At 52.9% G+C, this 24,807-nt stretch overlaps 5 protein-coding genes across 5 annotated transcripts; 3 read left to right on the top strand and 2 right to left on the bottom strand.

Moving 5' to 3' along the window:
• Window positions 1–527: 527 nt before the first annotated feature.
• Window positions 528–1,458, top strand: UV8b_04947 (uncharacterized protein; the record flags this gene model as incomplete). Its single annotated transcript, XM_043142445.1, has 3 exons — window positions 528–670; window positions 771–1,058; window positions 1,209–1,458. 3 exons carry the CDS (start codon window positions 528–530, stop codon window positions 1,456–1,458), a joined length of 681 nt encoding a protein of 226 aa, XP_042998379.1.
• Window positions 1,459–1,895: 437 nt separating this feature from the next.
• UV8b_04946 (uncharacterized protein) lies at window positions 1,896–6,509 on the bottom strand (the record flags this gene model as incomplete). The annotated part of the gene is made up of 5 exons (XM_043142444.1): window positions 1,896–4,510; window positions 4,617–5,924; window positions 5,981–6,290; window positions 6,348–6,441; window positions 6,505–6,509. The coding sequence occupies 5 exons, from the start codon at window positions 6,507–6,509 to the stop codon at window positions 1,896–1,898; spliced, it is 4,332 nt and encodes a 1,443-aa protein (XP_042998378.1).
• Window positions 6,510–7,315: 806 nt separating this feature from the next.
• On the bottom strand, window positions 7,316–9,216 carry UV8b_04945 (uncharacterized protein; the record flags this gene model as incomplete). The annotated part of the gene is made up of 3 exons (XM_043142443.1): window positions 7,316–7,753; window positions 7,834–9,016; window positions 9,092–9,216. 3 exons carry the CDS (start codon window positions 9,214–9,216, stop codon window positions 7,316–7,318), a joined length of 1,746 nt encoding a protein of 581 aa, XP_042998377.1.
• A 1,317-nt stretch (window positions 9,217–10,533) lies between these two features.
• UV8b_04944 (uncharacterized protein) lies at window positions 10,534–19,554 on the top strand (the record flags this gene model as incomplete). The annotated part of the gene is made up of 1 exon (XM_043142442.1): window positions 10,534–19,554. One exon carries the CDS (start codon window positions 10,534–10,536, stop codon window positions 19,552–19,554), a length of 9,021 nt encoding a protein of 3,006 aa, XP_042998376.1.
• Window positions 19,555–21,480: 1,926 nt separating this feature from the next.
• On the top strand, window positions 21,481–24,152 carry UV8b_04943 (uncharacterized protein; the record flags this gene model as incomplete). Its single annotated transcript, XM_043142441.1, has 3 exons — window positions 21,481–22,158; window positions 22,270–24,045; window positions 24,135–24,152. The coding sequence occupies 3 exons, from the start codon at window positions 21,481–21,483 to the stop codon at window positions 24,150–24,152; spliced, it is 2,472 nt and encodes an 823-aa protein (XP_042998375.1).
• Window positions 24,153–24,807: the final 655 nt, after the last annotated feature.

The following is a 24,807-nucleotide window of genomic DNA, read 5'->3' as shown; positions in this document are numbered from 1 at the left end:
GCTTGAAAAGGGAGAAGTTTGCGGAGATGGTGCTGCGCAGGGGGTGGGGGGGGGGGGATGCAGGAAACATGAGGTTACGGGTGGTCGACCCGGGGGGCAAAACACCACTTATGCTGTTGTAATTTTAGCTTCTTTGTAATGACTAGGAATGTAGAACATGTTGGTGTCTTTTTTCTCTGCCGATTGATGCATCTCCCAGCCCAACGCGCCGTGTGCCAGGCAGGCAGGCAGGCAGACCAGACGGGCGGTCCAGTCCAACCAAGACTCGATGTCAAGTCGACTTGTTCCCTGCGGCGGTGCCACCAAGCTCATGTGGATCCGCGGCCCCCACGTGTCCAGATTGCCTGCCCATGGGCTACACAGCAAGAAGTTGACAGCGACCCTTTTTCTCACCATCATCTCGCAAGCAAAACACCAAAACACCAAACCAACAAGCCAACAAGCCAACAAATTTCCTCGACAAATCCTCGACAATCCCTCCCGGCGCAACCCCCCCCCCCGCCCCCTGGGGCAAACCGACCCCAGCCATGCACAGCTCCTTCACCCGCCTCCAAAACGTGTTTGGATTCTTCACCACCGTGGCCTGCGTGCTGGCCGGCCTCATCGCCGCCACCGACCTGCTCGCCGCGCGAAGGCCGAGCGGCACCATCACGCCCACCAACATCCAAGTGTACGTGCGTCCCCGCCCGCCCGTCCTTCTTTCCCCTCTGCCACCCCCCCCCCCCCCCCCCCCCTTCGCTGCTGACCGGGGTGCCGTGCGGTGTCCCAAGCGTCCGCGGCCGCCCGCACTACTACTCCGCCAAGAAGGAGGAGTACGCCATCCTCAAGTTCTCCCTCGACGCCGACCTCTCCTCCCTCTTCACGTGGAACACGAAGCAGCTGTTCGTGTACGTCACCGCCGACTGGCCCGCCGGGCCCGCCGCCAACACCACCAACTCGGCCGTCATCTGGGACAGCATCATCACGAGCCCGAGCGCCGACCACCTGCAGAACATTGGGCCCGTGGCCATGAAGAAGCTCAAGCGGAGCGCGCAGGGCAAGTCTATCGATCCGTCTCGGTAAGTGCGCGTCGGGGGGGGGGGGGGGGGGGGGGGCGGCGATTGCCGCAGTGTCTGGGCCTCTTGTGTGTGTGTGTGTGTGTTTGTTTGTTTGTTTGTTTGTTCGTTTTTGTTTGTTTTTGTTTTTCCCATTTGCTGACGGGGGTGTAGGGGTCTGCTCAAGCTGAGGAACCAGCGGCCCAAGTACCAGATTACGCATCCCAGCGGCAGGATCGCCAAGACGGACAATGTCGTGCTGAAGCTGCACTACAACGTGCAGCCGTGGGTGGGCCTGCTCACATGGAACCTGAACGACAAGCTGGGCTATTGGGAGCCCATGGCTGGCGGTGTGAGCGACAGGTTCGAGTTGCCGGCCACCAAGGTCAAGGATGCGAGCAAGAACAAGGCCAAGAAGGCGTGAAGGATGGGCGACTGCGGCGGCGACCCGGAAGTCGACTAGACTTGAACTGCAAATGCCACTGTCCCCCCTCTGCCCCCCGTTTATCGTGGGTCTCTTTTCTTCGAAATGATGGGGCTCCAATGATCGAATGATGCCTGTATGAATCTAAGCCTCCGTGACCCCTCCGTGACCCCGTCCAGTATCTTACATGATCATGGTCGCAACCTGACGACATGCGCGCCTTCGAGTCCGTCCACTATGCTGTCACTTGAGCATCGTGTCCATACATACCCCCTGAGCAGCTACAGAGTCCAGATCCATGCCCGAGATACCCTTCACTGCCGAATACTGTACGCAAAAACCAACAAATGACATGAAAGCCGTACATTGTAAGATGGAGGGGGGGCCAGAGGTGGTGCGAAAACACCACAGCCAGCATCGCATCACCTTTTTCTTTTTTAGCCCTGGACTTCAGGGGCGTTTTCGCCACGGCCGTCGCCACTGCCTCCGCGTCCCCTGTTCATTCCGCCGCGATACCGACCTCCGCCACCTCTGCGGCCGCGGCCACGGCCACCTCGCCAACCGCGAGGGGAATCAAGGCCTGCAGGGGGTGGCACGTTGCTGTACTTGCCCCGCGGTTCCGCTTCGGCATGGCCGTCTGGACTTCCCGCCAAGCTGCCACGGCCTCTGCCGCGACCACCCCCGCGGCCATGGCCTGGATTCCCGGGCTGTGACGTGTCCTTTGGACTCTCGCGGTACACCAATAAGCTGTGGATCAGATTTGGGCCGTCTCCCGTTCCCTTTCCATTGCCGTTGCCGTTGCCGTTGCCAACGTGGCCGTTGCCACCACGGCCACGCTGCGGCGGCAGTTCAGGGCTGCCTCGTCCCCCTCCCCTGCCCGGCGGGTTTCGCCCAGGAGTGCCGTGGCCGCCCCGGTTGATGGCGCCTCTCCAGCTACCCCGTAGAGGCGCTGGTGCTGGAGCGTCCCTGTACTGAGGGACGCCCACTGAGCCGTAGAAACCCGTCGTCATCGTGGAAGTGGCCCGCTTCTGCTGCGACTTGGTCGAGGCGGAGATGACCTGCTTGTTCGTCGTGTTTAGAACCGAGCTGGACGGAACGGTCTGGCCCCGGAACATGGGAGCTCGCTCGCCCAAGGTGGTGCCGCTCATAAAAGAAACGTCCCACACGACGTCGAGGAGAAGCGCAGTGGCAGTTCTACTGATCCCAGCCACCGTTCCAGTCGTCGCAAGGGGCACTTTGCCGGCAGAGGCTGCAAACGTCACACGGTCGCCCAGTGCAAATCTCTGATTACCCAAGACGACATCGGCATCCGAGGGCTTGAGAATTGCCGCGCGGGGGACTCCCTTCAGCCTCTTGATGTCGACTTCTTGGGAGCCTTGGAATGCTTGCTCGCCGGCGTTGGCCAGAGCCACGACCACCTCGGAGTCGAGTTGCTCAGCCTCAAGCGGCACCCGCTCAAACTTGGACGTCTCTTGCTTCTTCAGCCAAGCCGAAATGTCCTTGACTCTCTGTGAAGCAACGCTCGGATTGTTCCACAGGTCCGTCTCGGAAATCTCGCTCTTTTGCGGCTCTCTTTGGATGGCGGCGAAGAAGTCCGGGAACGCCACCATGTAGTCGGCAATCAATTTGATGGCCAGCGCGCTGAATTCCCAGCCGGTACGGGACTTGCGAGAATAGCCCAGGACTTTCAGTTTCCGAGCCTCGAATTTCAGATTAAGACCGAGATTCAGCTTCAGCCCCGCTGTCGTGCTGATTTGGAACGATGATGTGATCTTGCTCAGCACCAGAGGGTGAACCCCGAGGTGTTTGGCAACAGCAAAGGATGGCGTGTACGCGTTGGCGCGCTCCGCTCCGTGGATTATCCTCCTGGCAAACTCTGGCTCCCTTTGTTTGGGAACCGACAGCTTGACTTCCGTCTTGCCCTTGACGTGCCCAATCACCTCCAGCGGTCGTCCGTAGGCGTACTCGCCGAGGAAAAATGCCTGCGTGCCGACGGGGAATTCCTCCTCAACCGGCAGGGCTTCCTTTTCAATAAATCGCTCGTCTTCGTTGACCACCTCGTCCACAACCGTTTGGGAAGAATACACGCTGCGGATGCTGGGGTTTTCGGCATACTCTTTGAGTAACGCGCCTTCTTCGGTTTTGATCAGACCCTTGAGCATATGGACGTGCACCAGGCATTCAACTTGGCCGATAGTGACACCCAGTCGCTTTGCATGCCAGCTCTCCAGGAATTCGGCTTCTTTTGCATAGTCGGCGGCCTCTCGATTAGAGTGATCCTTGGTGTTTATGCCCTTGTCATTTCCCGCGAGTTCGTAGGTAAACAGCTCGTCCTGCACCTTGACGATCTTTGCTTCCTGAAGGAAGGGATACCCGACGTAGCAACGTTGCCCGAGCTTCGCCTTGTATGTTTCAATGCTCGTTCGCATCCGGGTGTCGGTCAGAGTGACTACGATGCTGGGGTTTCTGCTGTCCTGTTGGAAAACATTGATACCATAGCCCTCCACAAGCTGAGCTGTGTAAGGAAGAGTATGCAGAGTGGGAAAGCCAGCCAGAGCCTCGGCTTTAATTAATGCTCCATCAGTCAGCCCGGAGACGTATTCTAATCCCTCCATATCCGGCAGATCAAAGATGTTTTCGATGCATCGACAATTCTGTATTTCTGGGAAGATTCCGGGAAGAGGTGACGGGTAGGTAAAGTTTACCTCTGGAGAGTACGTAAACTTGAGTGGCACGCCGAATCCGTTTCGAGCCTTTTCATCGGGTTCCAGGAGATCGTTCTTTGTGGCCATCGCGTCCAGGAGCCGTTTTTCATCGATAAACGGAATCTTAACAACGGCTTCCCAATCCATCTTCTTCCCATTCATATCCAGGGTAAAATCTCGAGGATAGAAATCGATGATGGGTGAATTGGGGTTCGTCATGAGATCGTGATAAATCTTGGGCACAATTTTCTTACTTCGATCAGGCAGTACTCCCATGAGTTGTTCGTAGGGCTTGAAGGGCTGACCCTTTGTGAATTTGAGATTAGCTCCCAAGCCCTTGGTGACATCTATTCTTGTTAGTAGAAGAAAATATCCCCATTTAGTAAAAAAAAAAAAAAAGAAAAAAGAAAAAAGAAAAAAGAAAAAAAAAAAGACAGGCAAGTCGCGTCCTACCAGAGATGAGAGGCGCATAATGATAGGCGTAGAACCACGGCCATGATGCAATGCCTTTGTAGTAGTAGAAAAGAACCCATTGCAGGCCTTGGACATAATTTTCGCAGAGATTTGCTTGTTCCTTTCCGTACCTCTCCGGTGCCCACTCCGGAAACTTCTGCAAGTAGTACTTGGTCTTCCAACCGGCATACTTGTCCTGATACAGCTTTTCATAATGCCGTTGGGCATCTTCTGGGGTTGCGTCGACGACCATGGCGTTGTCGTAAAGTTTAATTACGCGGTAGGCGGCCAGGTTTCCTTCCTCTTCCTCTTCATCGTCATCGTCATTCTGCCCACCAGGTCTGGCCGGAAACGCCAAGATAAGATGGCGATTGGCTTCCTCATCTTCTTGCGTAGACCAGTCAAGGTGCATCGCATCCGCAATGTCTTGCACAAACCTTCGATCTGCCGCTTTCAAACCGTATCCTAGATTTAAAGGCTCGTCCGAGCGCTTCGAGACGTACGGCCTGACTTTTTGCTTCCATAAGTCGCGCTGTGCCGATGTAATGACTAGCTGGCCCGTCTTTGCGTTCTTGTTGCCCGCTGCATGTTTCGCTTCCAACTTCTTTTCCATTTGCTTCGAGGCAAACCACTTTTCATCTGACACGTCGTTTTCAAACGACGCCAACTCGAGTTTGCTAAGTTCTGACAACAACTTATCCAAACGAGACATGTTGATGACGCCATTCTCGTTGATGTAGCCATCGCAGTTGGGTAGAACTGCCTTGTAAATCTTAAACATGTTCGCCAACGCGCCTTCATTGATGTGAAGACCAGGAAGATTCGGCAAGAAATCGTTGCCGACAAAGAACGCCATTAGGATGAAATCATCAATGATCCTTTCCAGGTCATAGGGAAAGTCCAAGGTGCCTTCCCTCTGCAGCTCCTGGAACTCCATTTCCAAGTATTCTCTTACGATGCACAGATGCAGCAGATAAAAGTTTTGGTGCTCGAGCTCCTTCGATTTGGTCTTGGATGCCCTTCCGAAGGTGACCTCTTCTCTGAGCAGACAGAAATGGGGGTCGTGGCTCAGCAAGCCCAGCATGATGAGGTCTGCATCCAATCCGTACAAGCAGTGTCGCACGTTTTGGTTGTAGTTGGGCTGGGCCTTTGCGTTCCGGATATATTCCATGATTTTGTGTTCACCTTCACCAGGGACTTCGTGGCCGGAAAGAACGATTTCGCATCCTTGCCAGTCCGCGTCCTCAGATACCTTCTTGTTAACGAAATATCGCAGTTGTTGTGACAGCTTCGCCATAAACTCCGTTCCTACACATTCCTTAGCACAATATACCAAGACAAATGGAGCGCAACCTGGAACTGACCAGGAGTGATGCAGTTGCTGTCGAATGGATCCTCCTTGGGTAACTCGACACCTTCCTTGATAGCCTTTTCGCGAGCCTTTTCAGCATCCAATGCTGTACGGAACCGGCGGGCTCGCTGCTGGTTCATCTTGGCTCGTGGTGCAACACCGTCAATGGCCATGAAGAAGAGCTGCTTGGGCTTAATTTTCCCAAACAGATGCTCGATATAGTTGAAAATCCGGATAAACATCTCCTCTTCACTTAGTCGAAATGAGACATCTTCTCCAGCATCTTTGTGGGTACAGTTGTGAATGATGCCGTTCATGTCGAGCTAATGAGAATGGTTAGCGAAGAAGGGGGGAAGCAGACGACCAGGGGTGTGCCGAACGTAGAGACAATCAAACTCAGGTATGCGGTTCTCGGCTATGACCTGGGAGATGGCTGGATAGCGCTCTGAGAGCCATCTGAAGAATTTGGGGACACTGCGAACCGCTTTGAATTAGCACCTCTCGACTCTGTAGACGGAAGTGATTTTGAGCACAAACCCCATTGTTGGCAACTAGGGGCGCTCTCGGGCCCATGGAAATCTACAAAAAAATCAAGGACGGGCCAAGGTCCAGGCGAGAATCGTTACGATAACGGACGGTGGCGAAGCGGGAAGCGATGTTTGGGCGCAAAATACTAGGGATTTCGCGTAATGGCATCCGATCGTGCGCTGACACAATCCCGAAAGCCTATGCGAAAACAAGCCCAGACGCTGAAGATGTTGTACTGTATCCGCCTCTTTCGTACGCGGCGGTGAATCAAGGGGGAGGAGTATGGACAGGGAGGGGAGTCGAGGAAAGATGTTCGCAATTGGAGAAATAAGGATTGGAGAGTGAGAGTCATCACTGTACGGAGTATGCTTTTCCCTTTCGCAAACCGCAAGCTGTTTGGGCCGATGTGGCGGGGGAGGGACAGTGTGGAGGCTCAAAGTGGAGCCACTACCTGGTTATACATGTAGTACTCCGTACCACATACCGCCATGCGCGGAGCGATTTAGGTCAGTGGTACCTGGACGTCGCCCCAGCGGGCCGGTAGGAAAAGTGTTGGATGTCAATGGAATCTTCAATGTCTTGAAAAACACCAGTCACGACGCTCCATATGGAAAAGGGAGAGCGGAAAAAATGCGACATCCGCAACAGTCTGGCACGTCTGCAGGGCAGATCAGAAATTGCGACAAACTCTGAACGCAACCCCTGAATTCGGTTCAACCGTAACGCCTCGCTATTTAAATGTTGATCGCCACTACGCAATCGTCTAATGATAATATAACAAGTTTGGAAAGACTTGGGAATAAACGCAACTGCGGCAACACTATTCTTCACCCCCCCATACATTGCGGAACGCCTCACTGGCATCCACTTGGTACCTGGGATGGGAGTTCTGCCTCTCATCTGCAGTAGAGTCGCCCCATTGTCTTGTCTCATCTGTCTCGGGGCTTTGCACGCTCTTCGAGCCCTCAGCGACCGCAGACGAAGAGGGGGGACCCTTTCCCAGGCCAAGGTCCGCCGGCTCTGGTTGGCGGTGTTTTACCACCTTTTTGGCCTTCTTCTTCTTTTTAATTACCACTACCGGTTGAGGCTCCTCTGCATCCTGTGACGGTGAAGGCTGTGGCTGGCTGCTTGATGATTCGGGACCGCTCCGTGGTCTGACGGGGCCCGTCTCCCATGCTTGAGCCCTGCCCCCGTTGCTGCTGCTTCTTGATGGCCTATATCGCTCGGCTAGCGGTTCGCTGGCGGCGATGACGGGGTACTGCATACTTCGTTAGCCTTGTCCACCGTCTTTTCAACTTTGCGGCCAAAAAAGCAACCTCGCATGGGGGCATCACTTACATTCCAGTCGCCATACTCTAGCTCCCGAGCCGAACTATATAGGTGCTCTTCGTCATCGTCCAGCTCAGGTTCGTCAAACGTGCCGTTTGTTTGGTCGCCAATTGCATTGCCTCGACTGGAGCTAGGCCCACCAAGCAACGGGGAGGTTACATGGATATCACTTGGCGAAGTGGCATTGATCTCGCTGGGTTTCGGCAGCCAGTATTTTCCCTTTCCTCCTCTCTCGTACCGCATGCCTTCTCGCAGCCTGGCGAAACGTGAGTCCGAGTCTTCGTGGGCCATAACCTTGTCCCCCGAATCGAATGCTCGATACTGATATTTACTCCCCCGAAACGTCTCCTTGGAATCTTCAATAAGATCCCTGATACCAAAGGAGTCTTTTAGAGCATGCCTCAGCGGCATTCGGGCCGACAGGATACTATTGTCCGCAAAGTCATACCAAGAGAATGCGTACCAATGAGCGACTGCAAATGCGGGCATTTCAATGCAGATCAAGGCATCCTGTATAGCGGCCGCCAGGTTGTCTCTTGTGTAGCCCTCGACATTATCGGGTATAGCGCCAAGCCAGACCAAAATGGACAAGAAAAACCCTTGCCAGTAGGATGCAAATATGATGAGCTTGATGGAGAGAAATTTAGGAACCGGCCGAAAAGGTGTCAGGTCATGATGCATGCAAACCCAAAAGAGGCCCAGCGAGTATAAGCTGAGAGTTACGCTGACGTTGTATATGATTCCGCTCCAGAGATAACCAGATTTAGCACCGATGTACCCTTCCTGGTATGTCCCGGTTGCTTTCATCACAATAGTAGCGACGGCCAGGATGGGTTTGAGCCACGCGTATTGCAGAATACCACGCTTGATCGACAGGAATGTATGAGGATCGGATATATCGACTTTACGCAGCACGTGGTTGAGTGGCCACAAATGTTCAACGGGAGCCCGGCCATGAGTCATGACGATGAGGGAACGTTCACCACCAAGGTAGTTGATTAACAATTGGAAGAAGGTGTAGATTGTAAATGCTTCGTATATGTCTCTAATAGGGTCGATAAATGCGGCAGCGCTCAGGGAGACCATGCTCGTAAAGGACGCGATGGAGTAGATGGGCACCATCAGCAAGATTCGGACGACATATCGTTGGAGTAGAGGTTTTCGGTAGTTTTTGGTTTGCAGCCAAATTGACCTAGTTGGAAAGGATCAGTTTATAAAAGACACAAAACGGGGCGGAAACCTGCGATTCCGACAGCCCAGCACATACACGACAGATAGAGCTGTTGCTGCAAGAGACGCAACACCCGCAACCACGGTTGTAGCATATGTGAACTTTTGGCCCGTTCCTCCACCAGTGGAGCTGAAGCTCATGGCCGTGATGATGGATATCATGCCGGTAGAAGTCGACGGGAGGGTCAAACGACCTCGTGAAGCTACTGGAAGCTCACTTGAGAGGCAACGGGCACAGATGAGGTCATGACCGAGCATAAACAGGCTGGGCTGTTTGCGGAGACACCAGACTGCAAGTACATAATATGGTTTACAGTGCGAGGCGCGAGCCTGATAGCTAGCGCCAGCAGAACCGGTTTCCGGTACAGACCAGTCAGCTCCCGGGTCGCAAGTACGTATGTCCGGTTATGTTAACTGGTACCTACATACAACCCCCTATTAGCTCCTAGTAGCGGGAAAATTAGCGGTGTCAACCACTGCATTTTAACCGGTCTGGTAGTCCTAAAGTAATGTCAATACAGCTGGTACGTACGTCTGGTAATAAGTGGACATATGTAGACCACCAGAACGGTTACTTTCGCAAGCTGACTTGCCGTCGCAAGCACCAATCCAGCCTCATCACAACCATTCTGCAAGCAGACAGTCTGGGATCCAAGCACAATCCGATTGCTGCAGCACCCTCGCCTGTTGTCTTTTACCGAGGGAGCCAAAATCTAAGCCCGCAATGAGCTATAGACGATGCGTCTGGAATTGACTCGTGACAGGGGGGACCTTTGAAGGGGCTCGCAACCGATGCAATGGGATCAGCAGACGTACTTCTCGAAACTCGGCAAGACCGTCTGGTTTTCAACTTGTATGCGCAAACCTCAGTCCATTCTATCCCTCGAGATACAACAGAGCTAACCTGCGCTGTTCAATCTTCTCCCCAGCGAATTTCTCGTCTTCTTAATCGTTAGCGGCCTCTTGACGATATTCTTTCTCCTCTACTTCAATCGATTGTTTGCGTCGATTGTCTCCTATGCCATCCGTACATATACTTGGCGCACATACAGGGTTTACCTCGACGTCAAAGCTCTTCAAATATCCCTTCTAGGCGGCCGAATCTTTTTCACGGGTTTACGATATCACGGGCCAAACGAAACGTTCCTGGTTCAGCATGGCGATATTACATGGCGTTACTGGCTCCGCCGAGTGCGACAGGCAGAGGTGCATGTATCTAGTGCATCTGGCGAATCGACAACACTGGGAAAACAGAAGAACGCCAGCTTACCATGCCGCATCCACGTGAAACTCGTCGGCCTTGAATGGTTTGTCTACAATCGCAGTCCGGCATACGACAGCGTTTTGGCTGGCCTAACGGACGACAATCTGTCGAGCTCCAGATCTGCCAATCTGTCTGACGAAAATGGGGAAGGACTGTTGAGGTCTCGACAAGGTCGTCATAATGGTTCTGTGAAAGAGGATTTCAGTCCTAGGCAAATGACCTCTGCCGACGGGTCATATCATCTTGAGACTGAAACTCACCCTCGTCGACTTTCATCTCGAGACCGTTATTCCACTGTTTCAAGAAGCATCGATGATGCCCCGGGAAATGAAAATGCCACGGGTGCGCTGCCATCTATGCTTCAGCTCTTCCCTATCCAGGTGGAGTGCCAAAAACCAGCTGTCGTTATTGGCAATGACAATACGAAGGCCATTCTCATTGTGAAAGCCAATTCAGCATCTGCAATTGTAGATGCCTCAGAAACTGAAACGTGTGATCTCTACCGCCAATCTTTCAAGGTCGAATTCAATCAGCCCGTGATTGAAATGAGAGAAAATGACGAGTTCAAGGAGGACCAGGCTTCGCGCGCGACGAGGCAACGAGAAGAAACCACGAGCCATGAACCCCACAATCAACGATTATTCTTCCGAGTGCGTCGACGTAAAGTGCTGAACACACTCCGTAATATGATTCCTTACTGGCGTCGCTCGGTCGAGTCCTTCTCAACCGACTCGAGAGCAGCTTTGGGCTCGGGAGTACCGCAGATCCCAGGCTCCAACCGCTGGCAAGGTTTGTCAAGATATATAGATGACAGATATCAGGACGATAAGGCACGATGGTCTTCTGTCGAATATGCCGCCGTTTCGACAATTCTTGACTCGCCTTCGGCAACACTGACAATCTATTGGGACGTCGTTACCAAAATCTCCGAGACTGCACGTCGCCGCGGTACCTCCAACTTCTACATGAGCATCAATGGTACGGAGCCTCCAGCCTGGGGTATGACGCTCTCAGTCAGAGGCGGAACGATGAACTATGGGCCATGGGCAGATAGACTCCGGGCTGATTTGCAGCGAGTGTTCTATCCCGCACTGTCAAAAGATGCCGTCGCCTTCCAGCCGTTACCCGCCGGCTCGTGGAGAGTCCCTGCACAATTCAAACTACACGTGGAGTTGGAAGATACCGTGACATTGCGCATTCCAATTCGAGAAGAGTCTAAAAACTGGCGCTGGCGTGGCCGGGAACCACCAATCAGCCGTCACACCGGAATCAAGAAGCGGAGAAACAAGCTCAAGAAGTCCAACCAAGGGGAGTCTCAATCAGTTCGGCCGGCCGGTTGGCTGGAAATTAAGGCACCTGCGGATTCCACCATATCCTATTCAATGGATATGCTAGCGAGCTCCACCGGCTATCAAAACCATCTGGATATTGATTTGCCAAGCACAGAGCTTTGGAGCAGTGTTAATCACGATTTACTCTGGAAGTCCGGGGCACAGCGCATTCAATGCGACTTGTCTAATCCTCTGACATGGAACACCCTACGTGATTGGAGCTTCACCATCTCATGTGACAACATGAAACTCTACCTTTTACGCGACCACATATTTCTCTTTACCGATCTCGTGAACGACTGGGCCAGTGGACCACCGCCTGAATACCTCGTTTTCACGCCGTACATGTACCATTTGAACCTCAATCTGCAGAATATACAACTGTATCTCAACGTTAACGATGAAAACATAATCGATCAAGCCACGACCTTGGGTGACAACACTTGTTTGATCATATCATCTCCCTTGTTGAGAGCGGAAACCTCGATCCCGCTTGACAAGTTTCTTCCAAACAAGAATGCTATTCCATTCGAAATGAGAGCCGACTCCTTTGACCTTTCTCTACATGCATCGCAATCCGACACACGAGCTGCATTCCTGAGATCCAACGAGCTTGGACATGGAAGGGACTTGACGGTGACGGGGAGCTACCATTACAATGCCACTACTTCTTCTGCCAATACGGACTCTTTGATACTGAAAGTCCATTGCGTGTCTCCCTACGCATGCCTCCACGGCTTCCTTATCCGATATTTCATTCTGCTCAAAGACAATTACTTCGGTGACCATGTCCATTTCCGTACCCTCGACGAATACCAGGAGCAGCTTCAGTCACGAGCCACGGCGCCTGCTCTTGAACCTGCCCCACGATTTCCGGCTAAGAAGTCTAACGATCTTGATGTGATGCTATCTGTCGGCGTTGCGAATCCTCGAATCATGCTGCCCATAAATCTATACGAAGCAGATCGTTTTGTCCAATGCGAATTTGCTTCTCTGTCCGTGGATCTTCGTTTCACAAACTACTACATGGATTTAGAGCTGTCGTTGAGCCCCCTAAGCCTGTCATTGGGTATCCCTGCTCTATCCCCGGATAGCATGGATTCCTCCCAGTCAAACACACAACTGTTCGTTGATGGTGTTCGCGTGTTTGGACATCGAGCGTTCGGTCTTCCCCCTTCTGAACCGACTTATATGTGCAATTGGGATGTTGACGTAGGCTCGGTTGACGGTGAATGTACCACGGAATTCATGGCTTCTTTGGCAAAGGGCGGTGCCGCTTTTGGCTTCATGTTTGATGACGTTGAAAATGCTTTAGTGCCATATTCTTCACTCATCTTTCATGACGTAACCTTCATCCGTGTAGATGTGGCATCAATTCACCTGTGGCTCCATGTGGACGACGCAGCGTTTCTGCTTTCTTCCGGCCCTGTCGAGGTACGAAGCAATGACTGGGCAGGTTCCCATTATTCCAAGCGAACGGACATTTACATTCCCAATATCGAAGTCTCGTGTGTTAATGCAGAGTCTGCAGCAAGGCCAACCTCTCGGAGACATCACTCGGTCGAAACCACAGCCTTCTTGAAAACTAACATTCGCCTGGCGTCAATAAGTCGTAAATTTCACTTTCACGAGGAACTCAAAACCCAGCAAGATTTCCTACGACGAGAAGACAAGCGGACGGAGCGAACACCCTTTTTGCTACGTCCATATATCGATCACGAATCTGTCCCTGAACCATGTGACCCGCCAGCCCAATGTGTACCACCTCCAGCTACTCCAGTCGATTATGTCCAGGATGATCAGAGCTCTGATAGGAGTTTCGCTACGTCTCATACCTCCAACCGCCTAAGACGACAAAGCTCATTTTGGTCCTTTGCCAGTTCGAATAGCAGGAACCGTGCCTCAGCGGATCAGTCACGCAGTCGTAACAGATCCAGACACACACGAGCTCTTTCCGCGCACTCTGCTGGCACGGACTCAGGGCGCCGCTCATCCGCGCAGAAAAGAAGCTCTCTCTCGAACTCACTGCGACTCACCGCACTGAAGTCATCCGACCAAGTACAACGCTCGGACAAGCATGTTGAACAGTCTTCGGTTTTATTCTCAAGCCAGTACCTCTCTCCACACTTTCCACTGCGAAACGTTCAGCCGGATGGTCATGAAGCTACGTTTCGAGAGAGGTTGAGCGGGGACAAGGACAAGTTCTTCGCTGCTCATGCTTCCTTTGAGGACATAGACCCTTATAGCCTTAGTGAAGATCACGCACAAACCAGCACAATGATTGAGTTTCCTACCGGCATTGGCGGGTTCCTCAGCCCAGATGCCGTGCGCTACGCTAATGCCCTTTTGGCCGCTTTCCAGCCTAGCGAACCGGACGATATCCTGGACTCGTTGCAGGTGGACACGATTGAACAAATCTTCTCGACGAAGAAGCAGCAGCATATCACAGGCTACATGCAAGAGGTGCTTGTCAAGCTACCTCATGCTGATATACTATTTCTCGACACCCTGTCCCGAGACCAAGCAGAGCAAGATCAGTATGATATTCGAGTATCTGAGACGCTGTTAATTACTCGCACCGTCAAGGATTGTGTAGCGGATATTCCGACTTCAAGGACCTCAGTTCATTTCCGACTCAAGTCTGCAGAGATTTCAGCATCTGAACGAGTCTCCAGTATTGAGACGCCGCAAGCTGCTGTCAAGGTTACGATTGATGATGTCAGAATATCTCTCGGCGCGAAGGAAACTACCTACTTCGATGCTGATATCCGCTCAATTGTCGGGAGCACTGCATCCGGCAAAGTCGACTATCTTGCATCCCTCATTCATAGAACCAGCAGTCTGGCCTCAGAGCTCGCTGATTTATTCTCTCAAACCATCTCTCGTCATGAAAACCGTGTGCAATATTTAACCCACAAGCTGCTAGAAGAAGGCAGAAACACTAACGACCCACCATTTTTAGTAAGGTCTTCTGCTGTTCTTCGCTCGGCTCATGATCATATAAGGATTGCCGATTCGTGGAAACTCATCATGCGTTTGCGGCAGATATGGGCTACATTAAGCCAAGATAAAAGATCAACGCTTCAAAGTCAGTGCCGAGAAAATGTTCTACAGCCGCCTCCTGATGCTTTGCGACACGTTGTTGCCGCATTCCAAGCATGGAGAAGCTGGGATCTGGACGATCCTTCCAATTCTGTTCTCCTTCAGAGGATTTTCGGTGGGAAATCCGGTGGAAAGGAGGATCCATCACCAGGTTATCCCCGCTCGGGAGCGTGCCGATTGTCTGAGATTCAACTTGTGCTGGATCCAGGTGTCAAACAGAACAACATCAGGTTGCTTGATCTGAATCTCAGAACAAAAGAAAGGCCAGCGGGCCAAGTCAATCATCTGCCCGACACTGTGAATTTCCATGGTTCCTTGACGATCGTGACATTATGCTGCGCGGAAGCTGCTGTTCACTTGAACTGGGAGCTTTGCGAACTCGCGGAAGATGTCATCCGTCTTTATAACAAGGCTCAACCACCAGTGCCTCACAAGTCAAGGCCAACCAAACAACTAAAGGCGGAAACTTCTCAGTCATCCCATGCTTACCATGTGGTGTTTGAGCTCGCCAGGGGATCCATTGAGGCTGAAACGATCAACCTGTTGGCTAAATCGCTCTGCCATGATTTAACTATCTCTACCATCCTTTGCAACTCGGCTGGAGAGCTGAGCTTCGCAAACGCCATCCTGAATTGCAATTCAGTAACGTCCAAGTTGCAGAGCCACGGTCATCTTGTCAGCGTGTTCCGGCTACACCGGCCAAGCGTCTTCGTTGCCCATGAACTTCAGAAAACTGCAGGCACTGTCGCTCATGCAACTAGGATCTCGGCGAGTTCGCAAGATCTGAATCTAGAGGTCGAACAGGACCCGGTTGGTCTACTCGAAATTCTGGATTTACTCATCAGAGATGAAGTTGCACGACTATACAGCCTGAATAACGAGTGGCCTTCCACACCCGAAGAGCTGGAGAAGGGCGGCAAGACCAAGACACAACTGTCCACCTTCGTTGTCAATGTAATACTGTTGTTGGACGGATATAGGCTCAGCATTCCACTGCTACAGTCTTTAACGTACAAGATTTCAGGGCCCATAGCTAGAGCATCATGCGCCGCCAACTTTGGCAGCAAGATGATATTCGACTTTGACGTCGCTGAGAGCTTCCACGAAATGCACATCAACGTCAAGGATGAGCCCAGGCGTATTTCTCTTCTGCAATTCCCACCAGCAAATGGGCGAATTACAAGCCATGTTCAGCCGACTGGCAACGTCGTGGATGTCCTTGCCTCTATGGATGTTATCCACTTGGACGCTTCCTCCATGTACAATCTTTTGATGGCTTTAAATCGACCACAAATGTCTGGAGCTATCGAAGAAATGCAGCAGCAGTTGATGGATATCCGCAGGAGCATCCCGGAAACGTTGGGAGCGTCTCAGTCCACAAAAGTGACTACCACACCAAGGCCATTTGCTCCAATGGCCCCCAGCGTGGCGTATGATGTTCATCTGGCGCTGGCCGGAGTAAGAGTGTTGGCTAAGACATCGCTGAAATCTGCGGATGAACCTCAGGCTCAGATTCTCTTCGCCTTGGAGAAGGTCACATTGCAAGCCTCCAATCAACCGGACCCAAATGTTCCCGCTCTCAAATACCCCGACTTGCATATTGACCTGCGTCAGATTAGCCTGGACATCCGGCGAGGAAAGCACGATGCCTTGCGTTCTTGTGGAGACCTCACCACTGGATTCAACATCTCTGCCAGTTCTCGGCGAAGAGACGACGGAAAAGAGGACTGGTCGCTGTACTTCCGCAACGATGACTTTGCGATGAACTTGTCACCAGAGACGGTCTCGACTGTGATCGACGTCGTCGGCTATATGGGCTCAAAGATCAAAGATTTGGACACCTCCCGTGAGCTAGAGTATCTTCGGAAGCTCAGACAAACCAAACCAAAAATAAAGATCAATGAAGAAGACTGGGACGGAGATGCGGACTTGTTGGAATCCGTTTTGTCGTCAATAACGTACAGGTTTGAAATTCGCAATATTCGAATGTGCTGGGGGGTGACCGAACAGTCCGTTGACCAGGACATCGCCAAGGAAGACCTGGTCTTGTCTATCAAGCTTATCGAGTTTGGCACGCGAACGAGGAGATCAGCTCGGCTGACGATCAAAGACTTTATGCTTCAAACTGTGCCTCCTGGGCAGGACAAGACCATCCGGTCTCTGCACTCGGCTTTACTACCGGAATTCATGTTTAACGTCGGCTACGTTTCTTCTCAAAATGCTCGCCGCATGGCTTTCCACGCTGTCGGAGATTCTCTTGATCTTCGTTTGACTTCAGGTTTCATAATCCCGGCTGCAAGCCTCATACAGTCAATATCCTTGTCGATGAGAAATGTGCAGACTGCGTCCGCTCAGTGGACGACTGAACATCCTGGAGCACCAGAAGACGTGGCATCGAGAAAGTTGGAGCATTCTAGCCCGCAGACTCGGCAGCGCAGCATGTTCAAAAACAAGAGACTGGAAAGCTTGCTAGTAGATGCGGATTTCGCTGGAGCTGTTGTCTATTTATCAACAAAGAGGAACGCAACAGGTGCCGCAGCGGATTCAAAGTATTGCCAACCCTCATTGGCAGGCAAGTACGGCCAATTTAGTGCGGATGACTCCGGGTCAGGTGCTGTTTTGCGGACCCCGGGCCTGGCATGGAAAGCGGAGTATCGTGACGACGGCAATGACGACCCTTCTCTCTTTGCGGAGATCAAGATCGATGCCTCTAGCAACATCCTTTACCCTTCGGTGGTTCCCCTGGTTTTGGACATGCTGTCCTCGGTGAAGCAGGTGGTGAGCGATGATGCTGAGAAAACCCTCCAAGCAGAACAGCCGGAGCGGCCGAAGATGAAGCCGACCAAGTCTGGAGAGGAGGATAAGTTCCTCACTGCAGACCCTAGTGCTGTCCTAGGACGGCTCAGGTTGAACCTGGGTCTACGAATCTGTCGGCAGGAATTTTCCTTGAGCTGCCAACCGATAGCAAGAGTTTCTGCCACGGCTTGCTTCGACCACATGTATTTTACAATGAATACCGTCACGTCTCAGGAGCAAGGCAACTTCTTTGCCATTTCCGGAGTCGTAACGAGACCACGGGCCTCGGTGCAGCACGTGTACTCGCGGGATTCCACCGCCAACTTTGACTTGGATTCCGTCACCATCTCCTTTATGAACAACAAGCACTTCAGCGGTACGAGCGGCGTGTCTGCTATTCTCAGCGTCAGCCCGATGAAAATCTCAATCAACGCCAAGCAAGTGCAAGATTTTCTCCTTTTCCGCGAAATCTGGTATCCGGAAGAGCTACGTCAGAAATCAGCAGTGGTGGTTCCGGAGATGCCGGTCGAGACGTCTCAGACACATCTCGTGCAGCGATACCAAGAAGTTGCTGCCACGGCAGCTTTTCCCTGGACAGCTACGATATCTATTGCCGCGCTTGACGTCAGCGTAGACTTGGGCCAGGCCATCGGTAGATCATCATTTCAAATCAACGACTTCTGGATATCGTCGAAGAAGACATCGGATTGGGAGCAGAATCTGTGTCTCGGCTTTCAAAAGGTCGGGGTGGAGTGCAGCGGCCGCTTGAGCGGCTTTATTGCGCTGCAGGACTTTAGAGTGCGATCGTCCATCCATTGGCCTCGCCGCGAGGAAGCTCTCAATGAAACGCCTCTTGTCCAGGGTTCCCTTGCGTTCAACGCGCTCCGAGCCAAAGTTGCCTTTGACTACCAGGCTTTTCTGGTGGCCGACGTCACATCGCTCGAATTCCTGATGTACAATGTTCGAGAAGCAAAGGACGGAAACGGCGATCGCTTGATAGCCATTTTCGACGGTGAAGCAGTTCAAGTATTCGGGACCACGACTTCGGCAGCACAGGGGGTTGCTCTCTATCAAGCGCTGCAGAAGCTCGTTCAGGAGAGGCGGGAGAACTTTGAATCGTCACTGAGGGAGATTGAGAGGTTTACGAAGCGAAGGTCCATCACATCACGAGGGGCATTGCACCGATACTCTGTTGCGCCGAAGCTGCCAGTGGATGACACGTTGTCCAAGTCCCCGATTTCGCTGGATACCGACGTCGTGGTTAACTTGAGAGCACTGAACCTCGGCGTGTTTCCAAGCACATTTTCCGACCATCAGGTGTTCAAGATGGAAGCACTCAACGCGCACGCTCGGTTTGCAGCCAGCATCGAGCAGCGACGCCTTCACAGCGTTCTCCGCATGACGCTGGGCCAATTGCGGATAGGCCTTGCGGGGGTGCGAGACGCGGAAGCACCGAAAACCATGAGCGAGATGACGGTGGAAGACGTTGTGCAGAGGTCAACGGGATCACGCGGCGGCACGATTCTCAAGGTGCCCCGTGTCGAAGCGGCGATGGAGACTTGGCAGAAACCATCGAGCAACCACATTGACTATCTGTTCAAGAGCACGTTTGAGGGCAAGGTGGAGGTGGGATGGAACTACTCTCGCATCAGCTACATCCGGGGCATGTGGGCCAACCACTCCAAGTCGTTGGAACAAATCTGGGGTCGGCAACTGCCCATGACGGCAGTCAAAATAACGGGAGTTCCAGAAGCAGAAGGCGAAAAGCAAAAGATCACGGCCGAGGTGAACGTGCCGCAATCCAAGTTTGACTATCTAGCCCTGGAGCCGCCAGTGATTGAGACTCCGCAGCTCCGAGATATGGGAGAGGCAACACCACCGCTGGAGTGGATCGGTTTGCACCGAGACAGGCTTCCCAACTTGACGCATCAGATTGTTATTGTGTCGCTACTGGAGCTAGCAGGTGAGGTGGAGGACGCGTATTCACGGATTCTGGGTTCCTCTTGACCTCCTCGCGGGGAGCCAGAGCCACCGATGTGAGCGTCGCATGTAGCGCGATGGATGGCGCTCAACGAATGGGAGTAAATGGATCCGGCTCTGCTTGAAAGCTGCCGCTGCTGTAACATTGCCAAAAAAAAATTCTGTAAATCACAATCACAAATAGAGAAACGAGCGAAAAGGGCATTTCACTCTGACCGAGATGACTGTGGTTGAGTGAGACCTTGGACGGCGATTGGTTGCCGTGGACGATGGATGAGTCATGATTAAGTACCGAGGTAGAGACGAGTCCTCCAGAAGTTCAACCTGTTCCTATGGCCAATATTGGAAAGAAAATTCACTGTAGAATTAAAAAACATGTCAGTTTCCATGGCCCGATGCAAGAGTCTCGCGGCCAAGCAAAGTTAAAAAAAAAAGACTTCACAATGACGACAGAATCAGTTTCGAGCCAGAATCCATCAACAAATTCGGAAGCTGGCTGGGCCCGGTAGCTTGCCCACCTCTGAACCTCTATATGTACCTCTGAATTCGAGTCAAGGTCAGACAGTTGAGTGGGTGGGTGGAGGGTTGTTGCCCTCTGACCCTCGTCAATGCCCCGCGGCGTCGACAACCACCACGGCGTGACGGCGGGGGCATGGGGCGGGGTTCCTATCAATATGTCTGCTTTCAGAGTCAGAGTTGCCCCACCTACCCTGCCAACTCTTGTGGCCCTGGATGGATGGGATTTTGAACCATTTTTGCGAGGGCCAACATGTGGATGCAGAACTTGCCATCCGCGCGAGTGCAAAGATTGCCCAAGGGAGCCGGCTCACTGCTCTGGAGTTTGGTGGCCGCTGCTGTCGTTCTGTCGTTTTGTCGTTCTGTCGTTCTGTCGTTCTGTCGTTCTGTCGCTCGGTGGAACCCGGGAGGGGAGAGCTGATAACGGCGGTTGCTCGCGGCGGCAGGCAAATAAACAATGGTGAATTGAATTCTAGCTTCGCATGACCAAGCAGGGCAGATGTAGCCAGCAGCTGCCACTTACAATTCCCGGCCCGTTGATGGCTGCGGCAGACGGGGAATCAACACGGGGATTCAACAGGCAGGCACAGACAACTGCTATCACACACTACTGCAGAGAAGGAGCGAGCGAGTCCAGGCTGGATTTGATTTTCTGCCCCACCCGCCGCCAGTTTTTTCACACCCAGACCACCCAGACCAGGCCAAGGCCAGGTCACATTTTCCACCTTCCTCGTCCCGCTACTCTCCCCTCCCCCTCCCACCACCTCCAATACCCCTCAAGGGACGATTTTTCAAAAAAAGAGTGGCAGTATCGCTGTCTCTCTTGCGCACCTCGTCAGTTTGAACCTTGTTGCGTCGTTGAGTCATCCTTCCTCAGGTGGCCAACTCTCTTGCTCCCAAAGCAGAGTACTAAAGACGTGAACGTGGGGTGAAATCTTCAACCCCGCTTTGCTCAGCGACAGCAAAGGCTTTTTTCCCCCCTACATCAACAAACACATAGCGAGGTCGCCCTCAACAACACCGCCAAAATGGTCAAGTAAGTGCAGTAACCATCCCTTCCCTCTGTACTCTCCTTTCTCGGAGTGGCCTCTCTTCGATTGTTGGTGTCCTGCCATTTCATTGGCCGCGCCAAACGTGTAATGGGTAGCAGAATTTTCTCTGGCTGTGCGAGGTTGCCTCCCCACGGCATGTTTTGAATCCTTCTTGAACCCCGCCCGGAGATAAGCTACTTGACCTAGATGTACCCTGCCAGAGCCAGGTTGCCCAGCTCCAACAAGTGTCTTGGGAAGAGAAGGAAGCGTCGGGAAACACCCGGAAAGCTATGGATGAACAATATCAAATCGGGAGCCTGTCGCTGACCATGCTATTTCGTTGCAATCTAGCTTCACCATTGACGAGATCCGTACCCTTATGGACAAGCCCAGCAATGTCCGTAACATGTCCGTCATTGCCCACGTCGATCACGGCAAATCCACCTTGACCGACTCCCTGCTCGCCAAGGCCGGCATCATATCCACCGCAAAGGCCGGCGATGCTCGAGCAACTGATACTCGTGCCGACGAGCAGGAGCGTGGCATCACCATCAAGTCGACTGCCATCTCTCTGTACGGTCGCCTTGACGACCCCGAGGATATCAAGGACATTGTTGGTCAGAAGACGGACGGCCAGGATTTCTTAATCAACTTGATTGATTCGCCCGGTCACGTCGATTTCTCATCTGAAGTCACGGCAGCCCTCCGTGTCACTGATGGTGCCCTCGTTGTCGTCGACACCGTCGAAGGTGTGTGTGTCCAGACCGAGACTGTGCTCCGACAGGCTCTGGGTGAGCGTATTAAGCCCGTTGTCATCATCAACAAGGTCGACCGCGCTCTTCTCGAGCTTCAGGTCTCCAAGGAGGACCTGTACCAGTCATTCTCCCGAACCATTGAGTCCGTCAACGTCATCATTTCCACCTATTTCGACAAGACTCTGGGTGACGTCCAGGTCTACCCTTATAAGGGCACCATCGCTTTCGGCTCCGGTCTGCACGGCTGGGCCTTTACCGTTCGTCAGTTTGCTGTCCGATACGCCAAGAAGTTCGGCGTGGACAAGAACAAGATGATGGAGCGTCTCTGGGTAAGTACGCACGAGAAGCTTTTGCGGCTCCTTGGCCCCTTTTTTTCTTCTTCTCCCTTTTTTCCCACGATGGCACGAATTTTGTTGTTTATTTACTGACACATCAAAAAGGGTGACAACTACTTCAACCCCCACACCAAGAAGTGGACCAAGAGCGGTACCTACGAGGGCAAGCCCCTTGAGCGTGCCTTTAACCAGTTCATCTTGGATCCCATCTTCAAGATCTTCAACGCCGTCATGAACTTCAAGAACGACGAGGTTACCAGCCTTCTCGAGAAGTTGCAGCTCAAGCTCAGCGCCGAGGATCGCCAGAAGGAGGGCAAGCAGCTGCTCAAGGTGGTGATGCGAACTTTCCTGCCCGCCGCTGACTCGTTGCTGGAGATGATGATTCTGCACCTTCCTTCCCCCGTTACTGCCCAGAAGTACCGTGCCGAGACGCTGTACGAGGGTCCCTTGGATGACGATGCCGCCATGGGTATCCGTGACTGCAACCCCAAGGGTCCTCTCATGCTCTACGTTTCCAAGATGGTGCCCACCTCGGACAAGGGTCGATTCTACGCCTTTGGCCGTGTCTTCTCCGGCACTGTCCGTTCTGGCCTCAAGGTCCGCATCCAGGGTCCCAACTACGTCCCCGGCAAGAAGGAGGATCTTTTCATCAAGGCCATCCAGCGCACGGTTCTCATGATGGGTGGCAAGGTGGAGCCCATTGACGACATGCCTGCCGGTAACATTGTCGGTCTGGTCGGCATCGACCAGTTCCTGCTCAAGTCCGGTACCCTTACCACGTCCGATACTGCTCACAACCTCAAGGTCATGAAGTTCTCCGTCTCCCCCGTCGTGCAGCGTTCGGTCCAAGTCAAGAATGCCCAGGACCTGCCCAAGCTGGTCGAAGGTCTGAAGCGTCTCTCCAAGTCGGACCCTTGCGTCCTGACGATGACGTCCGAGTCTGGTGAGCACATTGTCGCCGGTGCCGGTGAGCTGCATCTCGAGATTTGCTTGAAGGATCTCGAGGAGGACCACGCTGGTGTCCCCCTCATCATCTCGGACCCCGTCGTCCAATATCGCGAGACTGTCCAGGGCAAGTCCAGCATGACTGCTCTGTCCAAGTCCCCCAACAAGCACAACCGTCTGTACATGGTTGCCGAGCCCATCGCGGAAGAGCTGTCCCTGGCGATTGAGAACGGCAAGGTGTCGGCCCGTGACGACTTCAAGGCTCGCGCCCGTGTTCTGGCCGACGACTTTGGCTGGGATGTCACGGATGCCCGAAAGATTTGGACGTTTGGTCCTGACGGCACTGGTGCCAACTTGCTGGTTGACCAGACAAAGGCTGTCCAGTACCTCAACGAAATCAAGGACTCGGTCGTCTCCGGCTTCCAGTGGGCCTCCCGCGAGGGTCCGGTTGCCGAGGAGCCCATGCGCTCCATCCGCTTCAACATCCTCGATGTAACCCTTCACGCCGACGCCATTCACCGCGGTGGAGGTCAGATCATCCCCACTGCTCGTCGTGTCCTGTACGCCTCGACACTGTTGGCCGAGCCTGCGCTGCTCGAGCCCGTGTACCTTGTCGAGATCCAGGTGCCTGAGCAGGCCATGGGTGGCGTGTACGGTGTCCTCACCCGTCGTCGTGGCCACGTGTTCAACGAGGAGCAGCGTCCTGGTACCCCTCTGTTCAACATCAAGGCCTACCTGCCTGTCTTGGAGTCTTTTGGCTTCAACGGTGACCTGCGTCAAGCTACATCTGGTCAGGCCTTTCCTCAGTCCGTGTTTGACCACTGGCAGGTCCTGCCTGGTGGCTCTCCTCTCGACGCCACCTCCAAGGTGGGCACCATTGTCACGGAGATGCGTAAGCGCAAGGGTATCAAGGTTGAAGTTCCCGGCGTTGAGAACGTAAGTAGATTTTTGCTTCTCCTCCATTTTGTTGCGGGTTGGCGGGTTGGCGCGGATGGGGGGCCCAAAGCTAACACTGTCGATTCCAGTACTATGATAAGCTGTAAAAGGCTCTCCAAGGTGCCGATAGAATCATGTGCCGTGCCGAAGACGTTGTCGGCGCGTCTTGTTTGCCAGCTGCTGGCAAAGGTAAGGGGGTGCTTTCCTCGCGGAACCCCGAAGGTGGCCACTCCGAGGAGCATTGAAGGCGGCGGGGTGTGTCACAGGCCAGCCAGCCGACTGGGCAAATGAAACGAGGGAAAAAAAAGCAACCGAATGCAAGGTTGAGGCTGTTATCACAGGAAGCTGGGTCCGGCCTTTTTTTTTTTTTTTTTGTTTTTCTCTTTGTTTTGTTTTGTTCTTTTTACCATTTATGTAGTTTTGTCGTCTCAGATCCATTGAATGTGAAAGATGAAAGAAAGAAAAAAAATAAATCTTCCCCCTTTGTCTTTGACTGAAAAAAAAAAAAGATGAGGAAAAATAAAGGGGGAAAAGGCGAGCACTCGGTACTGGGAAGGAGTTGTGCTGGGGCTTGGAAAGTCGCATCATCCCACCGCTTGATGAAACGAACGAGCGTGTTCCGTGTTCCGTGTTCCGTGTTCCGTGTTCTGCGCAATCCACAATGCGAAGTGCATTGCACGGGCTCTCAAGGACTCCGCGGGGAGTCAATAAATCAAACCAATAAATAAAATACTCTTATCCGAATATATCGGGAGTTTTGGG

Source organism: Ustilaginoidea virens, chromosome 4 (genome assembly GCF_000687475.1).
Source record: "Ustilaginoidea virens chromosome 4, complete sequence".
Lineage (NCBI taxonomy): Eukaryota > Fungi > Ascomycota > Sordariomycetes > Hypocreales > Clavicipitaceae > Ustilaginoidea > Ustilaginoidea virens.
Note: the sequence above shows the minus strand (reverse complement) of the source record. Positions and strands in the feature narration are given on the sequence as shown.